The sequence below is a fragment of the Malassezia pachydermatis genome (assembly GCF_001278385.1).
Source record: "Malassezia pachydermatis strain CBS 1879 chromosome Unknown scaffold1, whole genome shotgun sequence".
Classification (NCBI taxonomy): domain Eukaryota; kingdom Fungi; phylum Basidiomycota; class Malasseziomycetes; order Malasseziales; family Malasseziaceae; genus Malassezia; species Malassezia pachydermatis.
The window spans coordinates 432582-457036 of NW_017253138.1; the positions used below are offsets into that span (position 1 = coordinate 432582).

Sequence of the window (24455 nt, forward strand, 5' to 3'; positions counted from 1 at the left end):
GGGGCGCTCTTCGGCGTTGTGTTTTAATTCGCCTGGGCCGTTGTACGCCCCTCCACTTCTCTACCATGTCGCGTTTATGCGACATGTTGGATGTCCAAGGTAGCTAGCAAGACCAACTTCGCTGACAGGCAGATTTGACGACCAAATCAGATGTGGGAAGTATTGAGGGCACCTCCTGGTCCCTTAGCTCGGCAAAAACTGGACATGGAGTTATGCAGCTAATGTCAGAAGACCTCGATACACTCTGGCAGTATGTATTACCCCCTACTCACAGCAACAGGAGCGATGGATCACAACCTCATATGGTCAATATTCATTTCCCCCGGCGAACACCCGTTACTGTACGTCAAGTCCATCTCACATTTAGCATGTATCTATCTATTTGGACTGTCATCGTGATGATTCCTATACCCCGACAAAAATTCTAGTCAAAGCCGGTTCCCATCCCTATGATTTGGTTGACGTTCGCTACCGCGAATTCCTTGAACCACAAGGGTGGTTTCATTTTGTGTTAGCGCCGCAAGCGGATATGGAGGCGGAGGAATTTGAAGCCTCGCCTGGGTCAGCTCAGGCGACCCAAGCTCTTCACCCCATTGACATCTTTGTATTACAAATATGCATTCTGGGCAATCATCTCAACGGAAAAGATACACATATTCGATGCATAAAAATCTTCGGTCCCCCTGGACCGAGTGCTTTTTCTCTACGACACAGCAAATCTATGGAAGCGCCCCTGTTTACTGAGCGTCTCGTGCAACAAGGCATGAAAACGGAGGCATTTAGGCGACAGGTGGAACGTGTCGGTTACGAACGGGCTGTAGCGCAGCTCCAACGTATCATGAAACAAAATTCACACAAGGCCCTAGAGTCCACTTCATCTTCCTCGTCGTCTTCCACAGCGCAGAGGTCCCTCATGACGTTATCACAAACACTTCGGTAGGCTCTATAGCACGTGGCAACTCCACCTCTGCGTTCGCTCACGCGTCGACGTTGCCAGCCAGCTCTGGCGATGGAAGCCATCTTGCGCAAGCAGCTCAAGCAATGGCAGCGCAGTTTCCGAGAACAGGTACGTGCTATCATTCTCTTATACTCTTAGCATGGACGCGATCCCACCAAATCTGATATGCGACGCGACCCTGACATGGCCTCGACGTACGACACGTGGTTGGCCCTTTCAGGCGTGTCAGCGTCATCCAGTCGTTCAAAAAGATCAGGCGCTGAGCCACAGGAAGCTCCCAGAACGCCCAGAAAGAAGAAACCACAGTCCTTATCTGCACCATCGCACAGTCCCGGCAACCCCTTTCGCTCGCCTCAAAAGCCGGCCAAGTCGTATACCCAAGCTCCCACATTTCCTCTACGCAGCTTGGAGGCTACGAATACCTTATCGGCGCTGCGGGCCGTAGAGAACGAGGCGGATGAGTCAGACGTAAGTGACGTGGATGAAGCCCCACCGAATCCTCAACCTCACGCTAGTCAGCCTTCGCCCACGCCTACGAAGGTGGTAACGGATTTCACGTTGTACACACCGCGCACGAAAGCGCGCAAAAGGCTCCGTGGAGAAGATGTGAAAACGCCGCCGCACTCTAAAATGGCTCGCTCCTCATCCAACCCACGTCAAGCTTTATTGCTGGCACAGAGCCCAAGGGCATCCCAACCTGATGATTCTCGTCGTTCCTTTTCTCGTATTTTCTCCGGCTCGCAGCAGGCGCTGGAAGCTGACGTGTTGGGTCCTTCACCGCAGAAGTCGAACCGGCAGCGAGGCTTTAAGCCATTGTTTCACAGTGATGAACCATCTTTGATGACAGAAGAGCCTTTCCCATCGTCGCCTACTCAAGCTAGTGTGGGGGCCGATCCTACGGCTGAGGTTCCGGCTTTGCACAAGGTACAACCAGATCCTACCTCGATTCAGGTGGACGATGAAGATCAGGTCCAGATCTCTGTGCTTCCTTATATGCGATATGGCTCAGCCCGCGACGCGTCTAGGTTTCATCACGACGATGACAACGACGACGACGTGCTGGTTCTACCTACGACTGACGTGGCAGACACCGCCCCTGTGCTAGAGAAGGACGTCTTGGAAGGTCGTGATCATCTCACGCAAATCGAAACACTCTCTTTACAATCCCCTATCCGACATGGCTCACGCGCTAGCTATGTCCACCGTACCAAATCAGACCAAGTCGCTCAAGCCTTGCTAACCCGTGACGAGGCAAGCACGACAGGGCAATCGGAGAGTGTCGTACACAGGCAAGGTCGATCTGGTCTTGATGTGGACGAAGTAGACACTGAGGAATGGGAGGATGAAGTCGAACATGACGACGACTGGGCTAGCGAAGTGAGCAGCGCGGACTATGGCCTAGGCGATGGCGACATGGACGACGACGATGTACTATAGCAGCCTTATGTAGTGTGGAGGTCTCCATATTTTCGCGAATGTCTCGTGACGCGTGACGCGACGCGGTTCTTTGGTCTTGGCTATGGTGTCGTTGGAGGCAGACGACACCAGTGCACCCCTCTTTTTTCTTGAAGGTGATGCAGGGTCTACCGACCTTGTTGCTAAGAAACGTCCTCGCTCCGACCATCCCGCAGAAGAATCGTGGCGTCGACGGTATCTCGGCACGTTTGTTCTATGTGGCTACTCGATGACCAAAGGATCTGACTACATTCATGCCGGCGATCGAGTCCTTATCCAGCGGAAAGCCAAAGCGACCGCCAAGCCCAAAGGTACGCGTGGGCGTGGTGGGAAGAAGCAGGATCGTGCTGACTATGTGGTACGATTCAGCAATACAAGAGGTACGTTCACACGCTTCCCTTACTCTACTAGGTTTTGAAGTGGGGCGTATCCCTATCGATGTAGCTGGATGGATGTCGTGCCTTTTGGATGCCAAGCTCGCCGAGTTCGATGGCATCGTTGTTGATTGCCCTTCTTCTTTGGAGGTCGGCAGTGATATTCTACTTGAAATCAAGGTACGTCCTTGGCAAGCTTACGCAGGCCTATCTATGTCGGAGCACGTTTGAGTCGAGCCTTACACGATCCTGCCACCTGACTACACAGATGGCAGAGAAACCGATGCTTGAGTCGGAGGAAAGTGAGCAGGAGCGCCACCTTCGCCATCGGAAAGTCTCCTTGCAGCGTCTCTTTCGGACATGCCATTTAGTGCCTTCGAAGAAAGCCACACATACACCTCATCACAAGCTTACTAGGGTCAAGCGGGATGATGAGGATGATGGCACAGAAGTCTCAGATACATGTCTTCACGATATCTATGCCAAGGCACAGCAGGACGATGCCTCTCTCCCGTTCGCGGAGCCGCCCTCCACGTTTGCCCTCACGTTACGACCTTACCAAAAGCAAGCTCTTGGCTGGATGCAGACTATGGAGGCGGCAGAAGGGCCCAGTCGTGAGCAGACCTTGCATCCTTTGTGGGAAGAGTACCAATTTCCCCTGGCAGACGATGAAGACGCGGGGTTCGGCACGTTCTACATGAACCCCTACATCGGAGACCTCTCGCTGGATTTCCAGCCTATGAGTCGTGGAGCTCGGGGCGGTATTCTAGCCGATGAAATGGGTCTAGGCAAAACGATCATGCTGGCGAGTCTGATTCATGCCAACCGGATGGCCGACACGACCCGATCTCGGCCTGCTCGTACTCGCATGCAACAAACGCCTCTCTCGTTTACCAAGGCAGCCAAACGCCAGGGACCGTCCAAAGCGACACTGGTAGTAGCCCCAATGAGCTTGTTGAGCCAGTGGAGGACGGAGCTCCAGCGGGCGAGTGCACCAGGGTCGCTCAACGTGGTGGTATATTATGGCGACGTACGTGACCAGCTTGCATCGCAACTCGCCCAATCGCAAGCGGACGTCGTGATTACATCGTATGGTACGCTCACTAGTGATTACAAGCAGCTCGAAAAGAAGGGGCCATCGCCCCTCTTTGCCGAGTCATGGCATCGCGTCATTCTGGACGAGGCGCATACGATCAAAAACCGCAGTACTCTCGCTGCACGGGCTGCGTATCAACTCGATGCGGATCGTCGGTGGGCCTTGACAGGCACACCGATTCAGAATCGGCTGACGGATCTGTACAGCCTGCTTCGTTTCCTCCGTGTGGAGCCATGGGGTGACGTGAGCTTTTTCAACAGTTTTCTGGCCAAGCCCTTTGCCAGCCAGAACGAGAAAGCCTTGGATATTGTACAAGCGATCTTGTCCAGCATTCTGCTTCGGCGCGAAAAACACAGCAAGGACCGTGATGGCCGACTGATTGTGGAGCTACCGCCGAAGATCATTGATACGCAGCATTTGACGTTCTCCCAAGCAGAGCGAGACATTTACAACAATGTGTACGAGCGAGCACGGACGCAGTACCGAGATTTGGTACGACAGGGCTTGGTGGGCAAGCATTTTAGCTTGATCTTTGCTGTTCTTATGCGGCTTCGACAGGCTGTTTGCCACCCATACCTTGTGCTACAGAAAGGCGCCAACGAGAGTTCTGCGCCTGAAGAGCGCAGTTACGAAGACCAGCTACGCGAACTAGTACGCCGCTTCGAGGCTGGCGACCAGAGTGAAGACGCATATGCCCGCGATGTGCTGGATACATTGCTATCGTCCGACACAAGTGAGGAAGAAGAATGCCCCTTTTGCATGGAGCTGAAACCATCAAAGTGCTTCCTTCCCCTATGTATGCATCATGGCTGCCGCGAGTGCCTTGTCCAGTACTTGCAGTCCTGTGAAGATCGTGGCGAAGTGCCCCATTGCCCAGTGTGTCGTCGTGGACCTGTGCAGGTGGAAGACTTGGTGGAAAGTGTGCGACCAGCCAAAGACGTAGCACCACCTACGGCGCCTATCCGGAGTAGCACGAAGCTGGACGCGCTCATGGCCCAGCTGGCCACGATCACTCACGCAGAGCCTGATTGCAAGGGTGTGATTTTCTCCCAGTTCACTAGGTTCTTGGACCTTATCCAGACACATATGCAGCAGCAAGGCTACTCTTGCGTGCGCCTGGATGGACGTACGTCGCAAAAAGAACGGAAGCGTGTGCTTTCCCAGTTTGCTTCTGAACCTGCGCCCCTGTTTCTGCTCATTTCATTGCGTGCTGGCGGCGTGGGCCTGAATTGTGAGTACACACGCTGTTTCTGACCACAGTAACGGCTGCCAACCATGTATGGCTTATGGATTGTTGGTGGAATAGCAGCATGTACGTATCCTACCACTAACAACAGCGAGGACCAAGCCATCGACCGAATCCACCGCTTGGGGCAGACACGCACTGTCACCGTGCATCGCTTGCTAGTGGAGCAGACGATTGAAGATCGCATCTTGGCCATTCAGCGCCATAAAAACGAGCTGGTGCATCATGCACTGGCCAGTACGCCACGCGATGGCACATCGGATACCATGGAAAACCTTCGCCTTCTCTTTGACTAGCGTAGCTAGCACGGCGCGAGCGTTTCACATACCCATAGAGCAGGTTGCTGATGAACTTCGATCGGGAGGAAAGCACGAAGAGAGCGTGGCTGCGTACCTCGTAGCATAGCGTACAGGCGGCCTGCATACACGGCTGGACGAACAACTTGACGACCGGTCAGCGCCTGGATAGGTGGCACTAGTGTGCGTGTCTCTGTGGCGTTGCAAGGGTATTCACTCACGCGGTGTGTAAAGGCACACCATGGCCCGTCATATGCCTCTGTCTTGTTGTACACCCATGGTGGGGGCAAGTGCGGCACCAGCGAGGAACGGGGACGGGCCACATGTGTACTTTGGAACAAACTCACACCTGTCATAGCAGCCAGCGTGTCAATGTGGACGTGCACAGCCTGATCACCCTTATGGGCATGCAAGGCCGCTAGAGCCACACCGCCAGGATAATTCCCCATACTCATCCACGTGCCAAGGCCCGTCCAACATACGTTGCCAAGCAGTAGCGCGAGACACAGGAGCTTGCCCCACCAGGATCGGCCTAGTCGTAGCATGCCGACGGCTCCTAGGGCGTTCCATAATGGCACCGTATAAAGGATAAAGCGCCATTCTTTGTGGGGAAGTAGACTCAGAAGGGTTATAGGCGGGAGGGCCAGGGCATACACCGGCCCTCGGAGTGTTGATGGCGTGAAATTGCCCACTAGCACCAATGGCAACGAGAAGGCTAGAAGCCGAGGAAGTTCACGGGTCACATATGCATGCCAAGGTGATGTGCCCCATTCCGCACTTTTGCCTTCCACGACATTGAACAGGATCGCATGCAGCTCAGGCCAGAGCCAGGAGGTTTGCCAGAAGTACGAGTCGATAACGATGCTGGCACCTATAGCCGCCCCACAACTTACGAAGCCCAGTACAAATAGGCGCTGGAAAGACTGGCGTTGGTACAGCCATGTCCAAAGGAAGCATGGGATCGTCATGCCAAGCAGCTCTAGACGCAGTACCATAGTCACACACGCCAACGTTGCTAGGCCCAGCCACCTACCTGAGCGTGCGTGAATCACAGCGCCGAGCGAGGCTGTCACTAAGGGAAAAGCAACACCGTTTGGCGTTGTACGGCTAGCCCAGAACGGCAGGTGAAATGGAGATAGAGTTACAGCGTACATCGCAGCACGGTGCAAACTGCTTCGTGGAAACAGGCATCGAGCGAAGAACCAAAGCGATATCCATGCCCCAACGGCCAAGATAAGGCGGACAAGCGTTTGAATTTGGGCAGACGAAGCGCCTAGCTGTTGGGCCACCCATACAAAAGGCGCCGCTGCCCCTGCAAGCAAAAGAGGCCCTAAAAATGAACGTGGTACAGCGCCTGAGAACGTGATATGATCGTACTGTGGTCAGAAATTGTGCGCACCTACCATAGGAATGACATCGCGTGTCACGCCGTACGTCAAGATGTCATGGACGGCCTGTATAGTAAAGCTCTCTTCGACCTTAGTATACGGGCATAGGAGGACCTGCCCACATAGCGTCACGCCCAAAGCTACACCAAGGATCTGCGCTGCACGAATGCGCATGTGGTCTGTGCCTGCGGCGGCGGCCCATCCGCGTCGCATGTCCGGTGCCTTACCCCGGCCCCTTCGACTTTCACACCCTCTCGCCCCAACCGACTTTCACAGGTGGTTATGTGGAGGTGTACGTAGGCGCCGACGTGGTAAAAACGGCCCCGCCAAGGCATCCAACTCTTCCCTTACATACCATGTCTGGACGCACAGCTAGTGTGAAGAACGTGTCAAAGAAACAGAACAGCTCGGCCGTGAACGCGTACCTTATTGTGTACAACCTCGTGTCGTTCATGTTCTGGCTTCGTGTGCTGTGTGGCATCGTGTTGTACATGGTGCGTGGCGATGACGCCCGCACCGTGACGTACCAGTGGATGTCCGATTTATGCAGCAAGTTTTTCCATACCAAGGTTACATCGTCGATCCCAAGCTATGCTGGATACCCCTCCATGTTCCGGGAAGTGCTGTACCGTGCCTCGACCATGTACGACTACTTGGGCCCCCTCCTTACCGTGACGCAGTCTCTGGCTCTCCTTGAGGTCGTGCACGCCCTCCTGGGCTGGGTGAAGTCGAGTGCGCTTGTGACCATGATCCAGGTGGCCTCGCGCATCATCATTGCATGGTTCGTCGTGGAGAAGTACGATGCTGCGGCGCACTCGCCATTCTACACGGTGATGATCCTTGCGTGGTCGCTGAGCGAGGTGGCTCGTTACCCCTTCTATGTCAACCAGATTCTGGAGACCCCTTCGTACATGTCGATGTGGGCCCGATACTCGTTCTTCGTGGTTCTCTACCCGATGGGTGTGCTCGGTGAGATGCAGCTCATCTGGGCCTCGCTGCCGAAGAATGTCGCGTGGCCCTGGGTCGACGCGTCGAACTGGTCGAACCGTGACCTGTTCTTCCTTGCCCTGCTTCCGGTGTACATTCCGGGTCTGTTCATGCTGTACACGCGCCTCCTTGCCTCCCGTCGTAAAGTGCTTGGCAACGACTTTGCCGGTACCAAGGCTCGTGAGATGCTCAAGAAGCTGCACCACGACAAGTTCGAGCACATCCGCCGCCTGCATGAGAAGCAGAACACCGAGGAAGATCTTTCGTACAAGGCTGAACTCAACAAGGCCAAGGCCAACTAAGGGAGGCTGAATTGTATTTGGGTATATAGAAGAAGCATTTACGTACATCTGAGAACTTTACGGACGGCCCGTATCGCGCCGTAGCAATTCAATCGCACGCGGCCCAGCTTCTGAGGGTTGCGAAATAGGAAAATCGAGACGCGTGACCTGACCTTCCTTCAATAGCATGGTGCACCTTCGCAACAGACGGTGCTCATCGTCATGCATGTAGGGCAGCTCTAGCTTGTCCATCAACTCACACCGTGCATCACTTAAGCACTCAAATGGCAGTTGTAGCCTGTCGCGCACCTGTGACAGACACGTGGTATTATGTGTGCTCAGGCCATATACAACCAGATCAGGCATGCGTTCCCGCAATTGCGGTAAATGGTCCTTGATGGAAAGCAGTTGGATAGCACCTTCATGGTCTCCTGCTGCCTCCAGATCTACCTGACGACCTGTCGGTTGCATAGACGTAGGCAAGCCAAAGGTGCTCAGCAAAACCGGGCGTGTAAGTGACAACATGAAAAGGTCCACAGGCTTGCCATCTGTACTTTCTAGCGAAATAAGAGCCGGGAGTGGATGCCCGGGTAAATGGAAGACAGCCGCATCTTTTTCTACGGCATGCTCCGACATCTGTTTGTTAGCACTGCCAACCCATCAACGATGCATGTAGCTCAGGACAATAACGCATATTTCAAGTCCGTCCAGCACCTTTCGGTGGAGTCACGATTCTATAAGCACATGAAAGGAGCTCATCTTCGCTACACTGGTCGTTCCGCATACATACCTGAAAGGTTAGTACGGCTCTTCACAACCAAAAGCCAGCTCTATCCGTTCAGCGATCCTTGTATCTATCAGAAGGAGGTACCTTCAGTGGATTGACAGATTGAATATTTAAAAGGTAGGAATCATCTTTGGATAGGCCATAGGCTGTCAGGCGAAATACGTACTTTGTTTGTGGTTGGAAAAGAAGAATGTCTGGTTGGGCGGGCGAGAAAAGTCCCAGGCCAGATTAATTCCCATGCGACTTGGCCTGCCACGAGACCTTCCTCGTCTTCGTTTTCTGCAACGCGCACGGCCGATCGACGGACGACAACTGCCGCGATGGACGATGTGCGACGGCATGTATTGTCGCTTGTGGATGGCACTACAGGTGCTTTACCACCGATAGAAGGGAACTTGCCTACCCTCGTCCGCGGGGCTAGCACCTCCGCTGTCCCCGTCAAGAGAATATCATCACATATCTGGTCAGAGTTGAGCTTGCTGGCCAACGCCACAGATGTGCAGACTTCGCAAAGTAGCGGGGCAGCCAGCGCACTGTTTCGGCATGTGGATATGGCCTATCCTGACAGCAGCGATAGAGATCGCATTCTTGAATCTGTGTATCGCACGTTGCACACTGATCAAACGCCATTGGATGTCGACATGGCGTCAGCGGAGCTGGCCGACTTGCTAGGCTTTGATCAGCTTGATCTAGTGGCAGCTCTCCTTGCCAAGCCTTCTGCCACGGCCGCACATATTCATAAGCGTATGGTCCAGCGTGCACAGGGCGTAGGTAGTGCCAAGGAGCCATTGCAGTTGGCGCCTGCATCGGCAGAAGGCGAAGTATACCCCAATGTGTACAGCAGTGGTGAACATGGTAGTGTTTTAAGCGCTTTTGGCACTAAGTTCTCGCTGCCTGTGGGTACGCAGCGTATCCATGAGTCGTACTTTGAGGAAGTCATCATACCACGCAGCAAGCCGCTGCCATTCCGAAGTCATGAACGCCTGATTACACTAGAGGAGATGGACCCACTCTGTCGTGGTGCTTTCAAGAACTACCAAACGCTGAACCGACTACAAAGCGCTGTATACCCCATGGCCTACAAAACGAATGAGAACTTACTGGTGTGTGCGCCCACTGGTGCTGGTAAAACGGATGTCGCCATGCTCTCTGTCTTACAGTGCATTGGCCGGTTTGCGCGTATTTCTGAGAGTGCAATTCATGTGGACCGCAATGCGTTTAAAATTGTGTATGTGGCGCCCATGAAGGCGCTGGTGTCAGAGGTCGTGAGCAAGTTTTCCAAACGTCTCGCGTTCCTTGGCCTGAAAGTGCGCGAACTTACAGGTGATATGCAACTTTCTCGAAAAGAGATTGCTGAGACACAAATGATTGTCACAACACCGGAGAAGTGGGATGTCGTTACACGGAAACCGTCTGGTGACGGTGACCTGGCCCTGACTGTGCGTTTGCTCATCATCGACGAAGTCCACCTTTTGCATGAAGATCGTGGTGCTGTGATTGAGACGATCGTTGCACGTACACAGCGCCTGGTCGAATCGACGCAGTCCATGATCCGGATTGTCGGGCTTTCCGCTACCTTGCCGAACTTTGTCGACGTGGCAGATTTCCTAGGCGTCAATCGGTATCGCGGCCTTTTTTACTTTGGCGCAGCTTTCCGTCCTGTGCCTCTCGAGCAGCACTTCCTTGGTGTACGTGGCAAGCATGGATCCGCTTTGGCACGCACGCACTTAGACCGTGTGACCTATGAAAAGGTCTTGGATCTCGTTCGCGATGGACATCCGGTGATGGTGTTTGTGCATACGCGCAAAGACACAGTGAAATCGGCCAAGTCGCTTCTTGAGCTTGGGCAGGAGGATGATATTTCTAGTCTCCTGACTGATGGTCGCGACGTCAATCGCTTTGAGCGCGAAGTCACGGCGAGTCGGAATCGTGAACTGCGTGAATTGTATGCTCATGGCATCGGTATTCATCATGCTGGTATGCTCCGCAGTGATCGTGACTTGAGTGAGCGTCTGTTTGCGTCCGGTGCGACCAAGGTCCTGTACTGTACGGCCACGCTGGCATGGGGTGTCAACTTGCCCGCCTACGCTGTAGTCATCAAAGGCACCGACGTGTACGACGCCGAGCAGGGTAAAATGGTGGATCTAGGTATTTTGGATGTACTGCAGATCTTCGGTCGTGCAGGTCGTCCACAGTTTGAAGATGTGGGTGTGAGTTACATCTGCACTTCTAGTGAGAAACTCTCTCACTATATCGACGCAATCACGTCCGCACACCCTATTGAGTCAGCCTTCTTGCAAGGCCTGATTGATGCTTTGAATGCTGAGGTCGCGCTGGGTTCTGTCTCGAGTATCGATGATGGCATTTCATGGTTGGGGTACACGTATCTATTTACACGTTTGCGCAAAGCGCCTATGGTGTATGGGCTGGATGCACATGACGTCGAGGCGGATCCTAGCTTGTCGATTCGTCGTCGTCATTGGATTTTGCATGCGGCCAAAGTGCTAGCCGAGCACAATATGGTCGTGCTGGATCATGATACCAATACACTCCGGCCGACTAGTTTGGGCCGCATCGCTTCGCGGTACTATCTCAGCTACAAGACGATGGCCATCTTTGCCGAGCGATTGCGCAATGGCCTACGTGAGGCCGATGCGTTGGATTTGATGTCACGCGCCAACGACTTTTCACAAATTGCGCTGCGCGATAACGAAGAAGCGGAGCTGACGTCGCTCTTGGAAAGTGTACCCTGCGAAGTGCGCGGCGGCACAAGTACAGCGACGGGCAAGGTGAATATTCTGCTTCAGGCACACATTTCGCAGCTTTTTATTGACGACTTTGCCCTCGTCAGTGATGGCCGCTATGTCGCAAAAAATGCCGGTCGTATTCTTCAGGCGCTCTTTGACTACTCGCTAGACCAGGGCTATGCTACATCCGCTGATGCGTTCCTTCAGCTCTCGAAAGCTGTGGATCGACGTCTATGGCCCTTTGAGCATCCATTGCGGCAATATACCACATTGTCGGCTGATGTCCAGCACCGCATTACTTCCTGGGCCGACGATCTGGAAATCGGGCAGTTGCGTGCTCTGCGTGTCCCTGTGCTGGCCCGTGTACTGCATACCAATGACCGCATTGCCTCCATTGTCCACAATGCGGCTATGTCGTTCCCCTTGATCGTCCTTCGTATCGACGTACGTCCACAGGCAGATGCGTGTGTACGTCTGGATATTGGACTGCGACGCGACTTCGTGTGGGATGAGCGTCTGCATGGCACATCGCTGCCTCTCGTTGTCTGGGTCGAAAATGCAGAGCAGCACGTTGTGTATACTGATCGCATAACGCTTCGACCGCAACCACAACCGCCGGGCGATGATACTCACGTGGATTTGACACTCTCCGTGTACGTCCCACTATCGCCGGCGGATGTACGGCCGGCTAGTGAGACGTCTTGTCGCGTCGCCTGGTCCTCTTTGCACTGGCTGGGCGCCGAAGGAGGCGTAGATGTCTCATTGGATCACATTGTCAACCCGGCGCCTATGCCTACGATGCGCTTGCTGGATGTACCGCTGCTGAACTTGGCTGAACTAGAGCATTCTCCTATGGCCGCCACACTGAGCGCTGTAAAGTCCATCACAACATTGAATGCGATGCAAACGCAGGTCTTCCATACTATGGCCCACTCACGTGCGAACGCCCTTCTTTGTGCGCCCTATGCAGCAGGCAAGCGCACCGTGGCATTATGGTCATTGGAACGCGTGCCTGCGGAAGGAAGTATCCTAATTATTGAGCCAGAAGCGCAGCGCCTGGAGGACCTCCAGCGTACGCTGGAGGCCATGATACCATTATGGCCTCAGCCATTGCCTATTCATGTGCTTACCAAGGCCAAAACAGAGGTGCCACGCACACGAAGCCTCTTTGTGTGCACGCCCGATGTTGCCCAAGCCTTAGCGTCCCGTCATGCATGGCCGGCTTTGGCCTTACTGCTGTGCTTTGACCTCCATCGCCTAGACGCAACGTACGAATGTGCTGTTATGCACGTGCGTCGCACGGCACAGCCCGCGCGAATGGTGGCTACAGCTGTCAGCTGTCAATCTGCACTGAGTTTGGCACGCTGGCTTCAGGTACCTTCCACGGCGCTGTATACATTCGGGCCTAGCGATACGCCCTACCCTGTATCGCTGACATTGGATACGGTGGACTTGGCGTATTCGGATACGTTAGTACGTGCCTATGTGAAGCCTGCACTGGACCGTATGAGCTCCCATGCTACACCTGCTTTGCTATGGTCGCCTACTCGAGCGCAATGTTTTACAGCCGCGCGTGAATTGGTCGCTCGATTGGCTACAAACCCCTTACCGACGTCGCCTGAGCTGGAAAGCATGGCGCAAGCGATCACGCATACAGAGCTGAGCCACCTTGTTCGGCAAGGTGTAGCTGTATGGGATGCCTCCCTCTCCGCGAAAGACCGCCGTTTGGTCGAGCAGCTCTTTGATATGGGATGTCTTCACGCTGTGCTATGTGCACAGGACGCCGCTGTACCCTTGCAGGCGGCCCTCGTTGTGGTGCTTGGCACGCAGTACTTCGCATCCACGACGCGACAAGTGCAAGAATACAACACAGACCAAATCTGGCGTATGCAGCGTCACGCAGCACGGCCCGGGCAAGCGCAAGGTGATGTGCTGGTACTGTGCCAACAAAGCCGTCGCGATTTATGGGCACACCAACTCAGCACGCCACTACCTCTGGAGTCAGAGCTAGGCGAGGTGGCGTCGCATTTGCTTCCTGCGCTCATGGCTGAAGTCGTAGCGGGGCGCGTGCAGCAATACGAGCAGGCTATTCAGTGGCTTGCTACGTCGTTCTGGGCGGAACGTATCCACGCCAATCCATTGTACTATGGCGAAGAAGGCGAGCCAGGGCATACGAACCCTAGCACCGCGCTCTCTCGTGGCGTGGATGCGGCTGTGGAATTTGCACAACGTCTCGGTCTTCTTGTGGTAGAGGGACAGCGTATCACAGCCACGCGCCTTGGTACTAGGTTACCATCTGACCAAGTGCTATCTCTCGTCGCATTGGCCCATCAAGCTCTGCACTGGCATACCATCTCGGATGCGGCGCACCGAGCGATCGTCGCTACGCCTTTTACGGAAGATGTACCTGGGCTGGAGGCTAGCTGTGCGAAGATTATGCTGGAAGCTGTACAGTATCAGCGTCCTTCACGCGAGGATGAACACAAGGATAACAATCAAGGCAGCAAGGCCCCTGTTCAAACGAAGCAAAGCACTACACGCCTGGTCCTCGCACAGTGGCTAACAGCTCAGCTCGGAGGTCGTAGTCTACGTGACCTACAGCAAGTGCTTGTTGATGAAGCTGGCACCAGCCTGGCGGCACGCGTCGCGGACGTGCAAGAAACGTTGCTGCTCGAGCTTACGCAAAGCCCAAATACTCGGCGGTGAATACACGCATGAGTTTCGACCATGCTTGCATAGTGAGAGGGTCCAATGCCTCTGCATTGTCGTGAATGGTATGCCATTCTTTCGGGAAGGGCCAGGGAATCAAGTGTAAAATAGGAACGCCCTGTTCAAGGAAGGGGGTATGATCATCGTCGATGGAGAGAGGTCCTTGGTAGGGCTGGAAAATGCGAGGATGTCGTGAGCCTGGCTCCCAGAGCCGATTGGCATCAACCAACCGCGCCTCGATGTGTTGCAATTGTTCGTGCAGATGGCGCGTCATAGGGAAATAGTAGGGTACGAGAGGCTGGGCTGTACCTAGCAGGTCCAGCAGCACAAAGTGGTTCATGGTTTGTATGCGGCGCACAGGCGCCGCGCGTCCGACAGTATGCCGCGGGACATGTGCGGCGTCCCAAGCCGGCTCGTCCCATGTCTCGGCCCACAGCGATGCCAAGTGTCGTGCCCCATAGACAGAGTCTTGGCGCGACCATTTCTCAAACGCTTCTTCGCCGTCGAGGAAAAGAAACTGGAGGGTAGTATCGTCCGCCAATGGCTCCCAAGCCTCACGGGCCATAGCTTGATGTTGTGTATAGTTGTCCAAGTGCACGTCCAGAGCCATGGCAATATCCACCAGCAGCGCGCATGGGAACGCACTGTCTGTAGCACCAATAAACCCATACTCGGGCGCTTCCTTCGGATAGTATTTTGAATCGTAGTGGGCAGCCAGGACAAGCTTGCGTGGTGCGTACCTGTCACGCGTCATGACAATGTTGGTCATGTTGATTGGGCCTAGCGGTGTCTGGGCCTCAAAAGGGATCGTTTCCACATGCCATTTCGGGCGCCCTGATACATCTACCATCTTGCCGAAAGCCTCAATAATCGCTTCACGAGCGAGTGTATGGTTCTCTGTACCTGGCACACGGGGCCGGAGAAGCTGGGAGAGAAGCGAAGTCGGCGAAGCCAGGTCCAGGTAAGCAGATCCATCTGCTTCGAGGATCGACGTGAGCGTCTTCTCACTCATATTCAGAGCGAGCACATACCCATATGTGATCCACAGCACCGTGCTGATGAGCATCCATCGTGCGAGCCATGCCATCGCGCGGGGTCGTGGAGTGCACGGCGTACGTACAAGCCCGATCGACAAACGGGGCCAAATCGGGCCACCACGGCGGTGCGTGCTCAGTGCGTGCGCGCATGCGTGTTGCGGCTTTCCTGCCACGGTCCAAGCGCTAGTGCTTCGCTGATGGAGCCTGGGCAGTCAAGGCAAGGGTTCTTGCCTCGGCTAGAGGCGACGTTCCTCTCGATATTTCACCCTGTGGATGGGCCCAAAGTGCTTTTTCAGATGCCTGAGTATACGTTTCAGGATGCTCCGTCCGCGTCTGCAACCCCTGATACGCTACCCACCCAGCGGCAGAAACTCATGCTGGATTTCATCTCCATGTCAGACTATGTCATCCCAAAAGGACCGCTGTGTGGACGTCTCATCAAATGGGTCGTATCTTCGAATGCGAGCGTCAATGGCCGCCGTCGGAGCTATAAAGTGCTGGGCCACCCGGTTCTCTTAGACGGTTCAGAGAAGTACGAGCGGAATCACTTTATCTTTAATTTGTGCTTTGTATTCACAGCCGATTCGGATGTACGCCCCTATGAGCCCATTGTGCGAAAGTGTGCGCGATTGTTGCGACAACTGGAGGTATGTATGCCGTCGCATTGACCAGAGATTGAGGAATCGTTCATATCGCGCATGGACAATCTACCGCGTCTGTATGGGATCGTCGAGCAGCTCTATGAAGACTTGAATGCCTATTATGAGTCTTTCATTGCTCTTCCTGAAGCTGTGAGTGCTTCTATTGACGGTCTTGAGGCTGTGAAGGCCAAGCGACGTGCGTCTGGCAACCTGACGCTGGTGGATCCGCAGGAGCTGGATACACTCATCAGCCAGGCGTCTGGGCCGCTGGCAGAAGCACGGAAGAACAAGCTGGGATCCCGGCACAACTCTATCAAGCTGCCGCAAGAAATCCAGGCCCTGACGGCCATCCATACTGTGGCGGGTGACAGCGATGCTACTCTGAAACAATCTACTGACGAGGATGTGATGGCCTCTCACACATCGCGTACGGCTCAATCTTCACATTCGCCCCAGCTTTCTTCCGAATCGCGACGTTCGCGTGACAAGTCGCCACAGCGGGGTATGGGCCTACCGCATGGTCTTGGTCGAACTGTGCGTGATGCTATCAATCTGAAACTGTTTCCTACTCTACCGAATCCTCAGCCTGTAAGCGACTGGGACGTGCCTGTCCTGTTGATTGACTTGCGCAAGTTTGTGACGCCCGGGTGGGACTTGACATTGGTCAAGCTCATTCCGTACATGGATGGTGTGAACCATATTAAGCGCATTGCGCAGTTGTCAGATACCGACCTCACCTTGGTGCGTCAGACGGTGGAGCATTTGCTGTACTACTACATCGCGATCATCATCGACATCTTCCAATTCTCGAATATATATGCCGTGAAGCCGCAGATTGCGCGTTTGCTAGACGAGACTAATATGGGCACAGAATGCGCGACCTATGTGGCGAAACCTGGACAAGCGCCGCTGGCGGTCCCGATCTTGTGGCGAATGTATTCCATGCTTCGTCATGGCCGAACATTGCATGAATGGGTGGGCACATTGGGTCATCATGCACACTGCGTAGATGTTCGGCGGTTCATTACGTTCGGTGTGATCAAGGGCTTTATCCGTCGGGTTCACCAATACCCTATCTTTTCTCCTTACGAACCAAATACGGAAACTCCTACGGACGTGGAAGGGCTTGGACTCTCTTCGTCAGTGGGTGGGCCAGCCTTTGAGACGCCTGCTTCGACCTCAGCGCATGGCCGCTCCAGTTTCTTCTCCACTATGTTTGGCATATCCAACATCACGACAGAGAGTCCTGGGGAAGCAGATCCAGGCTATACGCCTACTACGCCTACCTTCATGGCACGTGGCAAAGAGTCACGAAGCTATTTCCGATTGCCACTCCGGCCGCTTTTACGACGCCCGACCGCGACAGCTGTGGACGTGGGTACCATGGCCCAGAATGCTAGTATTGAGCTCTCGAAGGAGGAAGCTGCAGGTCCTTCGCGAGGCATGCCACGAACGCAATCCACAAACAGCGTCCGTGAAAAGCGTGTGCCAGCTGATCTAGCTGACATGCTGGATGGGACGCATTGTGATGATGCTCTCTGTGTCCACTTTGGCATGTGCTGGCCGGATTTGTACAAAATGATTTTACAGCTAGCCCAGCCAGAATTGTGTTCTGCAGCTACGGACGAGTCTCTGCCCAGGCATCCGTCTGAACATCGATGTCATCATGGCGTGCCATCTGTCTCTGGCATATTCCGTATGCAGTCTAATGACTCGGACGGCATGGAGCGAGTCCATCGGTCGGCCTCTGTGAGTCCGCGACGCCCCCAAGCTGGTGGACATGTAGCCATTGTAGCGATTTAACTCTATGGCATAGGATAGGCTAAGCCATGTTGCACCTGCATGCATGCTGACAACGGGCGACATCTGGAGAAAGTCGACCCGGACCTATCAAAGATTAGTCATACCGGAAGGCAAGGGCCCACGCGTGCGTGTCTCGCCGGCACGCTTGCCTGCCAGCTTGTCTGTCGTCAACCCCACTACGCTCCACTGTCCTAGTGACGCTGGACGCCATGGCGATGAGCGGGCAAACGGGCGAGTCGATGTTTCAGGCGAAATATCGCATATTTATGCAGTTCGCCAAAGGTAAGTAGCCCAGTTTGGGCTGACATTGTAGAGCATCCTACTGTGGTCTCCGCGGGTCCTGCCTCTCTCATCTCGACCATCGCTTCGTTTCCGGTATGTGAATTTGCATCTAATCATCAGTTTGATAGCATTAAGAGCCGCCTTCAAGTGAAAAACTACCCTAGCGTATGGGCTTGCACGCGTGCTGTTGTCCGGGAAGAGGGCGTGCAGGGTCTGTTTCGAGGTACGTGCAACCGGCCGTACACTTACCCCAGGTGTGACGATTCCTCTGATTACTATAACATTTGTCCGCACTATGTCTTTTGTGATCTACAATAATACGAAAAAATGGCTGGAGGGCATATTGGGGCCGTCTGATCCGCATCTTTGGCGCACCGCCATGTATGGCTCCGTCGGCGGTGTTGCGAGTGGTGTTGTTATCAGTTGCATGGCCGCGCCTTTCGAGCTTGTGAAAATTGAGCGGCAACTTGAGTTTCTTATCGCCTCACAGCGTGCACAGAAAGAGGGCACGCAGTTCGCATTTAAGCCTCGCTCTGGTACCCAAGCTGCATGGGACATTTACAAAAACCACGGTGGGATCCGCGGCTTTTATCTCGGCTTGCGCATTCATATGCTTCGTGATCTGATTGGGACGGCGTTCTACTTTGGCCTCTATGACACTGTGCGCGAAGTGGGCGACAGACTCGAAGCGCAGAACAAGCTTACGATGTTGCCCAGCCCTGTTGTGTCCTTCTTAATCGGCTCGTTCTGTGGCATTGTTTCCTGGCAAGTCGTATACCCCTTGGATCTACTCAAGACGCAAGTGCAACGCAATGCCTTGGCAGGCTTGCCGAACCAAAGTTCCTACATGGTCTTCCGGCGCCTCCTTCTAAGTAGCAAGGACGGCGTGGAGCCGCCAGAGAAGGTCCGCCTAAGTGATATTCCCTTCCGTCGCTTCCTCCGTTTATACCGTGGACTGGGAATCAGTGTGCTGCGCAGCTTTATATCGCATGGCATCACTTGGTCCGTCATCGAGTCCATCACCCGACATGTGGAGTCTGAGAAGAACGATCATCACTTGGACGTTTCGTACGACTTTGTGGACTTTTAATAGAGCAGTCTATTTATGATACCAAACATACATAATGGCATTTTGACGTGTTAGAGCCTATTCTTGCGACGTTCGGCCAGGTCACTATCAGCCAGCGTCTTTGCCGCTTTCCAGAATTGGACCACGTTGATAATCTGCTTGCCTGCACAGATCGGGAAGGTCAGGGCACCCACAATCTGAGGCCAGGTAAGAGCGGGAATGGTCTCAAACACCAGGTGGAACATGAGACTGCTCTTATCTTGACTGATCAAGTCCAGAACAGCGCGTGGTAAGAAGGGCACGATATCCACACCCAGCGGACGCGTGTAGAAGGCCATCAAGTACAGGCACACAAAGAACAGCTCATTGGCCGCACAAAAAATAAACAGGACACGCTGGCGTTAGATAGAACATACGTACAGTGTTCGTGTAGTACAAGTTGAGAATGCGCGACTGCTTGGAGTCTACCTTTTTGTGGGACGAAGAGCCAGAAACCATGGTACTGCGCGTATAAGAGGGGCCGACACATACCTGTACATGTGGATATAGTGGCTACTAAAGTCAAGAGTGACAAGCGCTTGGAACAGAATAGTGTATTCTGGGTATGCAGCGGTCAGGAAACAGAGCAAGCAGGCTGTCGTGCATCTTCGCGTGTAAGTTCGATAAAAAAGCCACGTACCGGTCCGTGACCATATCCAAGACAGCACCAAACTTGGTGCTTTGGTTGAGCATGCGTGCAAACATGCCATCAAATGCATCAAGAAGACATGAAATGCAGTAGAGTACAGTGCAGATGCGTGGGTTGTCACGCATGTAGTACAAAGAAATAGCCGCAAGAATCACTCGCGTGTAACCTGGAATAAGCAAAGAACAAGCACATACCAATCAGGTTGGGCACAAAAAGGAATACATTTTCTCCGTGGGACAGTGCTGCTTGTTCCTGTGCCTTCTTCGTGACGCGCGACCCACTTTGCTTTCGCTTGGAAGCCGCCATCGTGGCCGATGATCGTCACGGAAGGTGGCGTTACGGCAATATTTCCGCGCTACTTCCATTCGGCCGAACGCTTCCTCTCTCCTACGACGCACGGTTGGGGATGGCCAGTGAAACGCCTGGGCTGTTGGAGGTTGAGGTAGGTACGCACGCCTGGTAACCGCAGCCTATTACTATATTTGCTTATGACGACACGGTAGAGAAGAAGAAAAGTCTTTTTGCTCCCATTGAGCGCTTTGAAAGAGACGAATATGGCGCCCAACGGCGCGAAGAGGCCTATAAGAACACATGGCGCCAAGCCGAGCATCGTCTTCGTTCTCTTGTTGAACGCCTCTACGCACCTTTCTTCAACGAAGTGAAAGAGCGTATACACTACAATGCCGAGCCACTTGTCCCTGTTACTGTGTTGGATAGTACGTACTTTCACGCTGACCGAAAGTGAGTGCCTCTGCCTCAGACGACATGTTTCCTACGTTGCTCATGCAGCACGTTGAGCAGGCTCACCAGTGCTGTATCTATATGAATGTATCCCAATGTCCAAATTTGGTGTCTGCGTTAAGCTGCTTTGTATCACAAGCGATCCTGCCTGTCCTCCAGTGCCATGAACAGGGGACAGACCTTTTCCAGGCCGCGGAGCAGAGTGATTTAACAGCCATCCCTAGGCTGTACGCTGCCGCTCAAATGGACATGCCAGAGTTCCTTCTCGTGGTAGACCAGGTTCAGACGTTTCCTGTTAGCGTGCTGAATGATGCGCTGCAGTCCATTCTTCTGTGGGCCTCTGCGGACAACAACGGCATCGAAAAGAAGCTACACATTCTGCTGACATTCACAGCCCCTATACCTGTGCTTCCTCGTGAGCAAATGCCAAGCACACTGTACGAAACCAAATCATGGCTTCCTTCTATTATTATGTCGCGTGTCCTTATGCGCATGGATGTGTACACCATTGCATGGCCTGACAAGTCAGAGTTTTGGGAACGTGCTATTTGTCCCTTCTTTCTGTGTCCCACTACCTCCATGTGGCTAGGCCGCAGTGTCTTTGAAATGGTGCGACGTAGGTACTGGCATACATCGCCCAGTTGGGATGCTGTGGCTCAATGCATCCGGCTGTGCTATTTGGAGCACTTTCGTACACAAGCCATCACAGCCTTTTTCGACGAGGTGCCAGATCCAGCTCTGCTATCCCAGCATTGGACAGAAGAAATGAAAGCATACCTACTCGTCACACTTACATCGCCTTACCCCAAAGGCTCGGATCTGCCTCACGATATCAGAATGCTTGTGTCGGACGAGAAACAACTATTGCGTTCTCTGCCGATGTTCCGGCACGAACTTCGCTCATATATGACACGATGTTTGCTTCACTTCACCGGCATTGAAACCCTACTGCATGTGACGCGTATGAATGGCGTGTATGGAACAAAACTTGGCATCACCGGAGCAATCGCGGCCGTGTTGGAGTGGGCGCCGCCCTTCACGGACTGGAACTATACGCAAACAGCTGCGTACGCTCTGACAGCTACGACGCCACTTTTGGCCCAGTTTGACACGCTCTTGAACAATGTTTATGCCACGTTGACTAACACGTTAGCCCGCGAGCTCCTGGATGCATTGCTGCGACGTCTTGAAGAGTTTGAAGCCATACCGGACGAGATTGATCTCGACATCGTCCAGGTGGCGAAGAAACAGCTGGCGTCAGCGCCCACACCCTCGTCGGATGCGCAAGAGGAGGCTCCATTGGCTTCCTTTGTGCAGCAATACTTCACACGTTGGCCGGCTGCAACCAATACGTTGGAAGCGTCTCATATCCCAGGCCTAGCTGCTGCGATTTGGACATACGACTTTGCCGATCCCGTCTCCACTGTATTGGAAGGCGCGTCGCGCGCCAATGTGCTTTTGGCGCTCGATGCCCCTACAGAGACCTTGGCTTCTATGTGGGCGACTTCGCGCATGGCGTCGGGGCAGCTCCAAAGGGATATGGCCGAATGGCCAGAGTATGAGGCACATATATCAGAGGTGGATCGACTACGAACTGTACAGAAGGATTTGGAATTAGCAAGTGTCCCTGATGTATGCCGTTTGTATGCATTGTACAAAGATACAGGTAAATTCATCAATCTGGCAGATTGGTATGAAGCTTTCGTCCAATCACTGGAAGGTGACCAGAAACGAATGGAACGTGCCGGTATCGCCATCCAAGGTCAGAACACAGCCTCGGCGCAGGTTCGCTTCAGCTTGGCTGTAAACGAACTCGCACATATGGGGCTCGTGGGGCCCACCAGCCGAAAAGTGGAGCACGTCGGCCGGACAGTGTGGGACTTGACCTCGTACGCCATGGAGGATGACGCTTAGAATGGCGTCTTGTACACCTTGGTATGCTTTTGCTTAGGGTACCCAGACTGGTTTGTACGAGAAAAGGGCTTGGAAAAGGACCGATCTTTCTTTGTGTATGATCGTTTCTTTGACGTGGTCTGGCTGGACGACGAAGAGCTCAGCATTTGGCGCATAGCCCAGGTAGGGGCAGGGCGGCTGTCTAGACCGACCAAGCCCACAACCCAGTCTTGTACCGCATGTAAAATACTTGCATTGGCTGTGCGTAGCAGCTGCCGCATGGAATAGTAATACCCAAATAAGCTGGAAAATACACCTTGGACGTTCGTCGGATCCACACGCGTCTGCGCTGCGGCAATAATACGGCCCAGCTCAGCATCCTGCAGTCGATCGCGCACAGCCGAATGGGAAGAAGAAGCCAAGTCCAGCACTTCCTGTTCAAATTCGTACTGGTCCAGCGCTACCACTGGGATGTCGCTCAGTTCAAACGCCACAAAGGCATTCTCAAAGTCCGAAATTACCAGATCCGCACGACCGTCTCGTCCACGTCGACCTGTGCGACCCACACGATGCACATACATTTCTTTCGAAGGCGGCACTCCAAGCTGGATAACACGCGTCACGGACGGGTAGTCCACGCCACGAGCACTGACATCGCTGGTGACCATAATGTTGGGCTGCGACTTGCATTGCCGGAATTGCTGGCTAATCTTGGAGCGTTTCGCCTGATCCAAGGAGCTGTGAATGCGGAAGACACGCGTTTCAGAGGTCGTGGGGAACGCTGGCTGCATATCTTGCAGTATCTTGTAGAGCATATCCGTCGTTTTGGTGGTCGGCGTAAAAATCATTATCTTACTGTCAGATCCATGCAAAAGCTGATCGTGCGAGATCAGACGCAGCAAGTGAGGAAGAGCCTCGTTTGGATGGCCTAGTGTCGTCACCATTTGCGGAACCTTGGTGTGAACATTGTCTTCGCCAGGTGGCACACAATCAATCACACGGTGCTGCTCATGCAGCGAGGCGCGAGCAATGGCAGCAATGTCGGCATCCATCGTCGCACTAAAAAGAAACGTCATACGCTCTTCCACCGATGGCAGTTGCGCAATAATAGACTGAATATCCTCGCGGAACCCCATTTCCAGGAGCATATCTGCCTCATCCAAAACCAGGGTCTGCGTCGTCGATAACGAGTCACGGAACATGGGCATGCTCATCAAATCCAAGAGCCGACCTGGGGTGGCGACCACAATATCACGGTTCTTCATTTCCCATGGGCGACGTTGCCGAATGCTTTTCACACCGCCCACAAGCAAGTGCACACCAATTCGGTGATCATCACGGACGAGCTTTTTGGCTTCTTCGGCAATTTGCATAGCAAGCTCTCGCGTAGGCGAAATCACAAGTGTGCCTACACTCTCGCGACGAAAGATCGACTTGATGTGCTTCAGTTGCTTGGGCGACAAATTTTCCTTCATATCCGCCGGATATTTCTCATTCATATAGCGTTCAAAAGAGGGTGTGAGGATGTTTTTATCGATGTTTTCAAGAGCATTCAAGCGCGCTTGGATAGCAGGTACAAGGAACGCCACCGTCTTTCCAGTACCCGTACGAGCTTTGCACAAGAGATCACGTCCCTGGCCATCAGGAAGCATAGTAGAGCTCTTGGCAATGTCAGGGAATAGAGAAAAAACACGCTCCTGCACATCTGTCAGTCGATCAAAGCGAAAAGGCACGCCTGTGAGTGATTGACACAGAACACGAGCGACATGCCACTGCTTCAAGCGCGAAAACAGCGAGGTACCATGGGTATCCGGTGTCGGTGCCTTACTTGCAAATCCGCGTACAAGTCTGCTTGGCAGCTCTGCTACAGCAGACACGCGAAACCATCTCGACACTAGACTTGGACGAGACATGGTAAAGCCGAAAAAATGACATCTTCTTACCATATGACTAAGCCACGCGCGTGCGTGATCGCTG

The 24455-nt window shown here is 53.7% G+C and overlaps 13 protein-coding genes across 13 annotated transcripts; 8 read left to right on the plus strand and 5 right to left on the minus strand.

The window, feature by feature from the left end:
* Positions 1–65: 65 nt before the first annotated feature.
* On the plus strand, positions 66–940 carry Malapachy_3139 (anaphase promoting complex subunit 10; the record flags this gene model as incomplete). The annotated part of the gene is made up of 4 exons (XM_018137617.1): positions 66–99; positions 133–250; positions 281–341; positions 368–940. The coding sequence occupies 4 exons, from the start codon at positions 66–68 to the stop codon at positions 938–940; spliced, it is 786 nt and encodes a 261-aa protein (XP_017994169.1).
* Positions 941–1009: 69 nt separating this feature from the next.
* On the plus strand, positions 1010–2395 carry Malapachy_3160 (proteophosphoglycan ppg4; the record flags this gene model as incomplete). The annotated part of the gene is made up of 2 exons (XM_018137638.1): positions 1010–1066; positions 1097–2395. 2 exons carry the CDS (start codon positions 1010–1012, stop codon positions 2393–2395), a joined length of 1356 nt encoding a protein of 451 aa, XP_017993982.1.
* An 82-nt stretch (positions 2396–2477) lies between these two features.
* On the plus strand, positions 2478–5425 carry Malapachy_3153 (dna repair protein rad5; the record flags this gene model as incomplete). Its single annotated transcript, XM_018137631.1, has 5 exons — positions 2478–2793; positions 2825–2967; positions 2993–5114; positions 5144–5195; positions 5221–5425. The coding sequence occupies 5 exons, from the start codon at positions 2478–2480 to the stop codon at positions 5423–5425; spliced, it is 2838 nt and encodes a 945-aa protein (XP_017993833.1).
* A 5-nt stretch (positions 5426–5430) lies between these two features.
* On the minus strand, positions 5431–6987 carry Malapachy_3170 (alpha-mannosyltransferase subunit; the record flags this gene model as incomplete). Its single annotated transcript, XM_018137648.1, has 2 exons — positions 5431–6801; positions 6829–6987. The coding sequence occupies 2 exons, from the start codon at positions 6985–6987 to the stop codon at positions 5431–5433; spliced, it is 1530 nt and encodes a 509-aa protein (XP_017993933.1).
* Positions 6988–7169: 182 nt separating this feature from the next.
* Malapachy_3140 (hypothetical protein) lies at positions 7170–8102 on the plus strand (the record flags this gene model as incomplete). Its single annotated transcript, XM_018137618.1, has 1 exon — positions 7170–8102. One exon carries the CDS (start codon positions 7170–7172, stop codon positions 8100–8102), a length of 933 nt encoding a protein of 310 aa, XP_017993891.1.
* Positions 8103–8159: 57 nt separating this feature from the next.
* On the minus strand, positions 8160–8717 carry Malapachy_3178 (hypothetical protein; the record flags this gene model as incomplete). The annotated part of the gene is made up of 1 exon (XM_018137656.1): positions 8160–8717. The coding sequence occupies one exon, from the start codon at positions 8715–8717 to the stop codon at positions 8160–8162; it is 558 nt and encodes a 185-aa protein (XP_017993932.1).
* A 471-nt stretch (positions 8718–9188) lies between these two features.
* Positions 9189–14209, plus strand: Malapachy_3132 (sec63-domain-containing protein; the record flags this gene model as incomplete). Its single annotated transcript, XM_018137610.1, has 3 exons — positions 9189–9237; positions 9337–14159; positions 14201–14209. The coding sequence occupies 3 exons, from the start codon at positions 9189–9191 to the stop codon at positions 14207–14209; spliced, it is 4881 nt and encodes a 1626-aa protein (XP_017994176.1).
* An 83-nt stretch (positions 14210–14292) lies between these two features.
* Positions 14293–15411, minus strand: Malapachy_3145 (glutaminyl-peptide cyclotransferase-like protein; the record flags this gene model as incomplete). The annotated part of the gene is made up of 1 exon (XM_018137623.1): positions 14293–15411. The coding sequence occupies one exon, from the start codon at positions 15409–15411 to the stop codon at positions 14293–14295; it is 1119 nt and encodes a 372-aa protein (XP_017993886.1).
* A 147-nt stretch (positions 15412–15558) lies between these two features.
* On the plus strand, positions 15559–17805 carry Malapachy_3155 (hypothetical protein; the record flags this gene model as incomplete). The annotated part of the gene is made up of 2 exons (XM_018137633.1): positions 15559–16008; positions 16036–17805. 2 exons carry the CDS (start codon positions 15559–15561, stop codon positions 17803–17805), a joined length of 2220 nt encoding a protein of 739 aa, XP_017993831.1.
* Positions 17806–18014: 209 nt separating this feature from the next.
* On the plus strand, positions 18015–19177 carry Malapachy_3134 (mitochondrial carrier; the record flags this gene model as incomplete). Its single annotated transcript, XM_018137612.1, is given in 4 exon segments — positions 18015–18087; positions 18101–18180; positions 18208–18310; positions 18342–19177. The coding sequence occupies 4 exon segments, from the start codon at positions 18015–18017 to the stop codon at positions 19175–19177; spliced, it is 1092 nt and encodes a 363-aa protein (XP_017994170.1).
* A 50-nt stretch (positions 19178–19227) lies between these two features.
* Positions 19228–20150, minus strand: Malapachy_3143 (cdp-diacylglycerol-inositol 3-phosphatidyltransferase; the record flags this gene model as incomplete). The annotated part of the gene is made up of 5 exons (XM_018137621.1): positions 19228–19551; positions 19577–19658; positions 19688–19801; positions 19836–20010; positions 20039–20150. 5 exons carry the CDS (start codon positions 20148–20150, stop codon positions 19228–19230), a joined length of 807 nt encoding a protein of 268 aa, XP_017993892.1.
* A 100-nt stretch (positions 20151–20250) lies between these two features.
* Malapachy_3157 (hypothetical protein) lies at positions 20251–22203 on the plus strand (the record flags this gene model as incomplete). Its single annotated transcript, XM_018137635.1, has 4 exons — positions 20251–20286; positions 20314–20560; positions 20587–22141; positions 22188–22203. 4 exons carry the CDS (start codon positions 20251–20253, stop codon positions 22201–22203), a joined length of 1854 nt encoding a protein of 617 aa, XP_017993829.1.
* A 292-nt stretch (positions 22204–22495) lies between these two features.
* Malapachy_3169 (rna helicase) lies at positions 22496–24391 on the minus strand (the record flags this gene model as incomplete). Its single annotated transcript, XM_018137647.1, has 1 exon — positions 22496–24391. One exon carries the CDS (start codon positions 24389–24391, stop codon positions 22496–22498), a length of 1896 nt encoding a protein of 631 aa, XP_017993983.1.
* Positions 24392–24455: the final 64 nt, after the last annotated feature.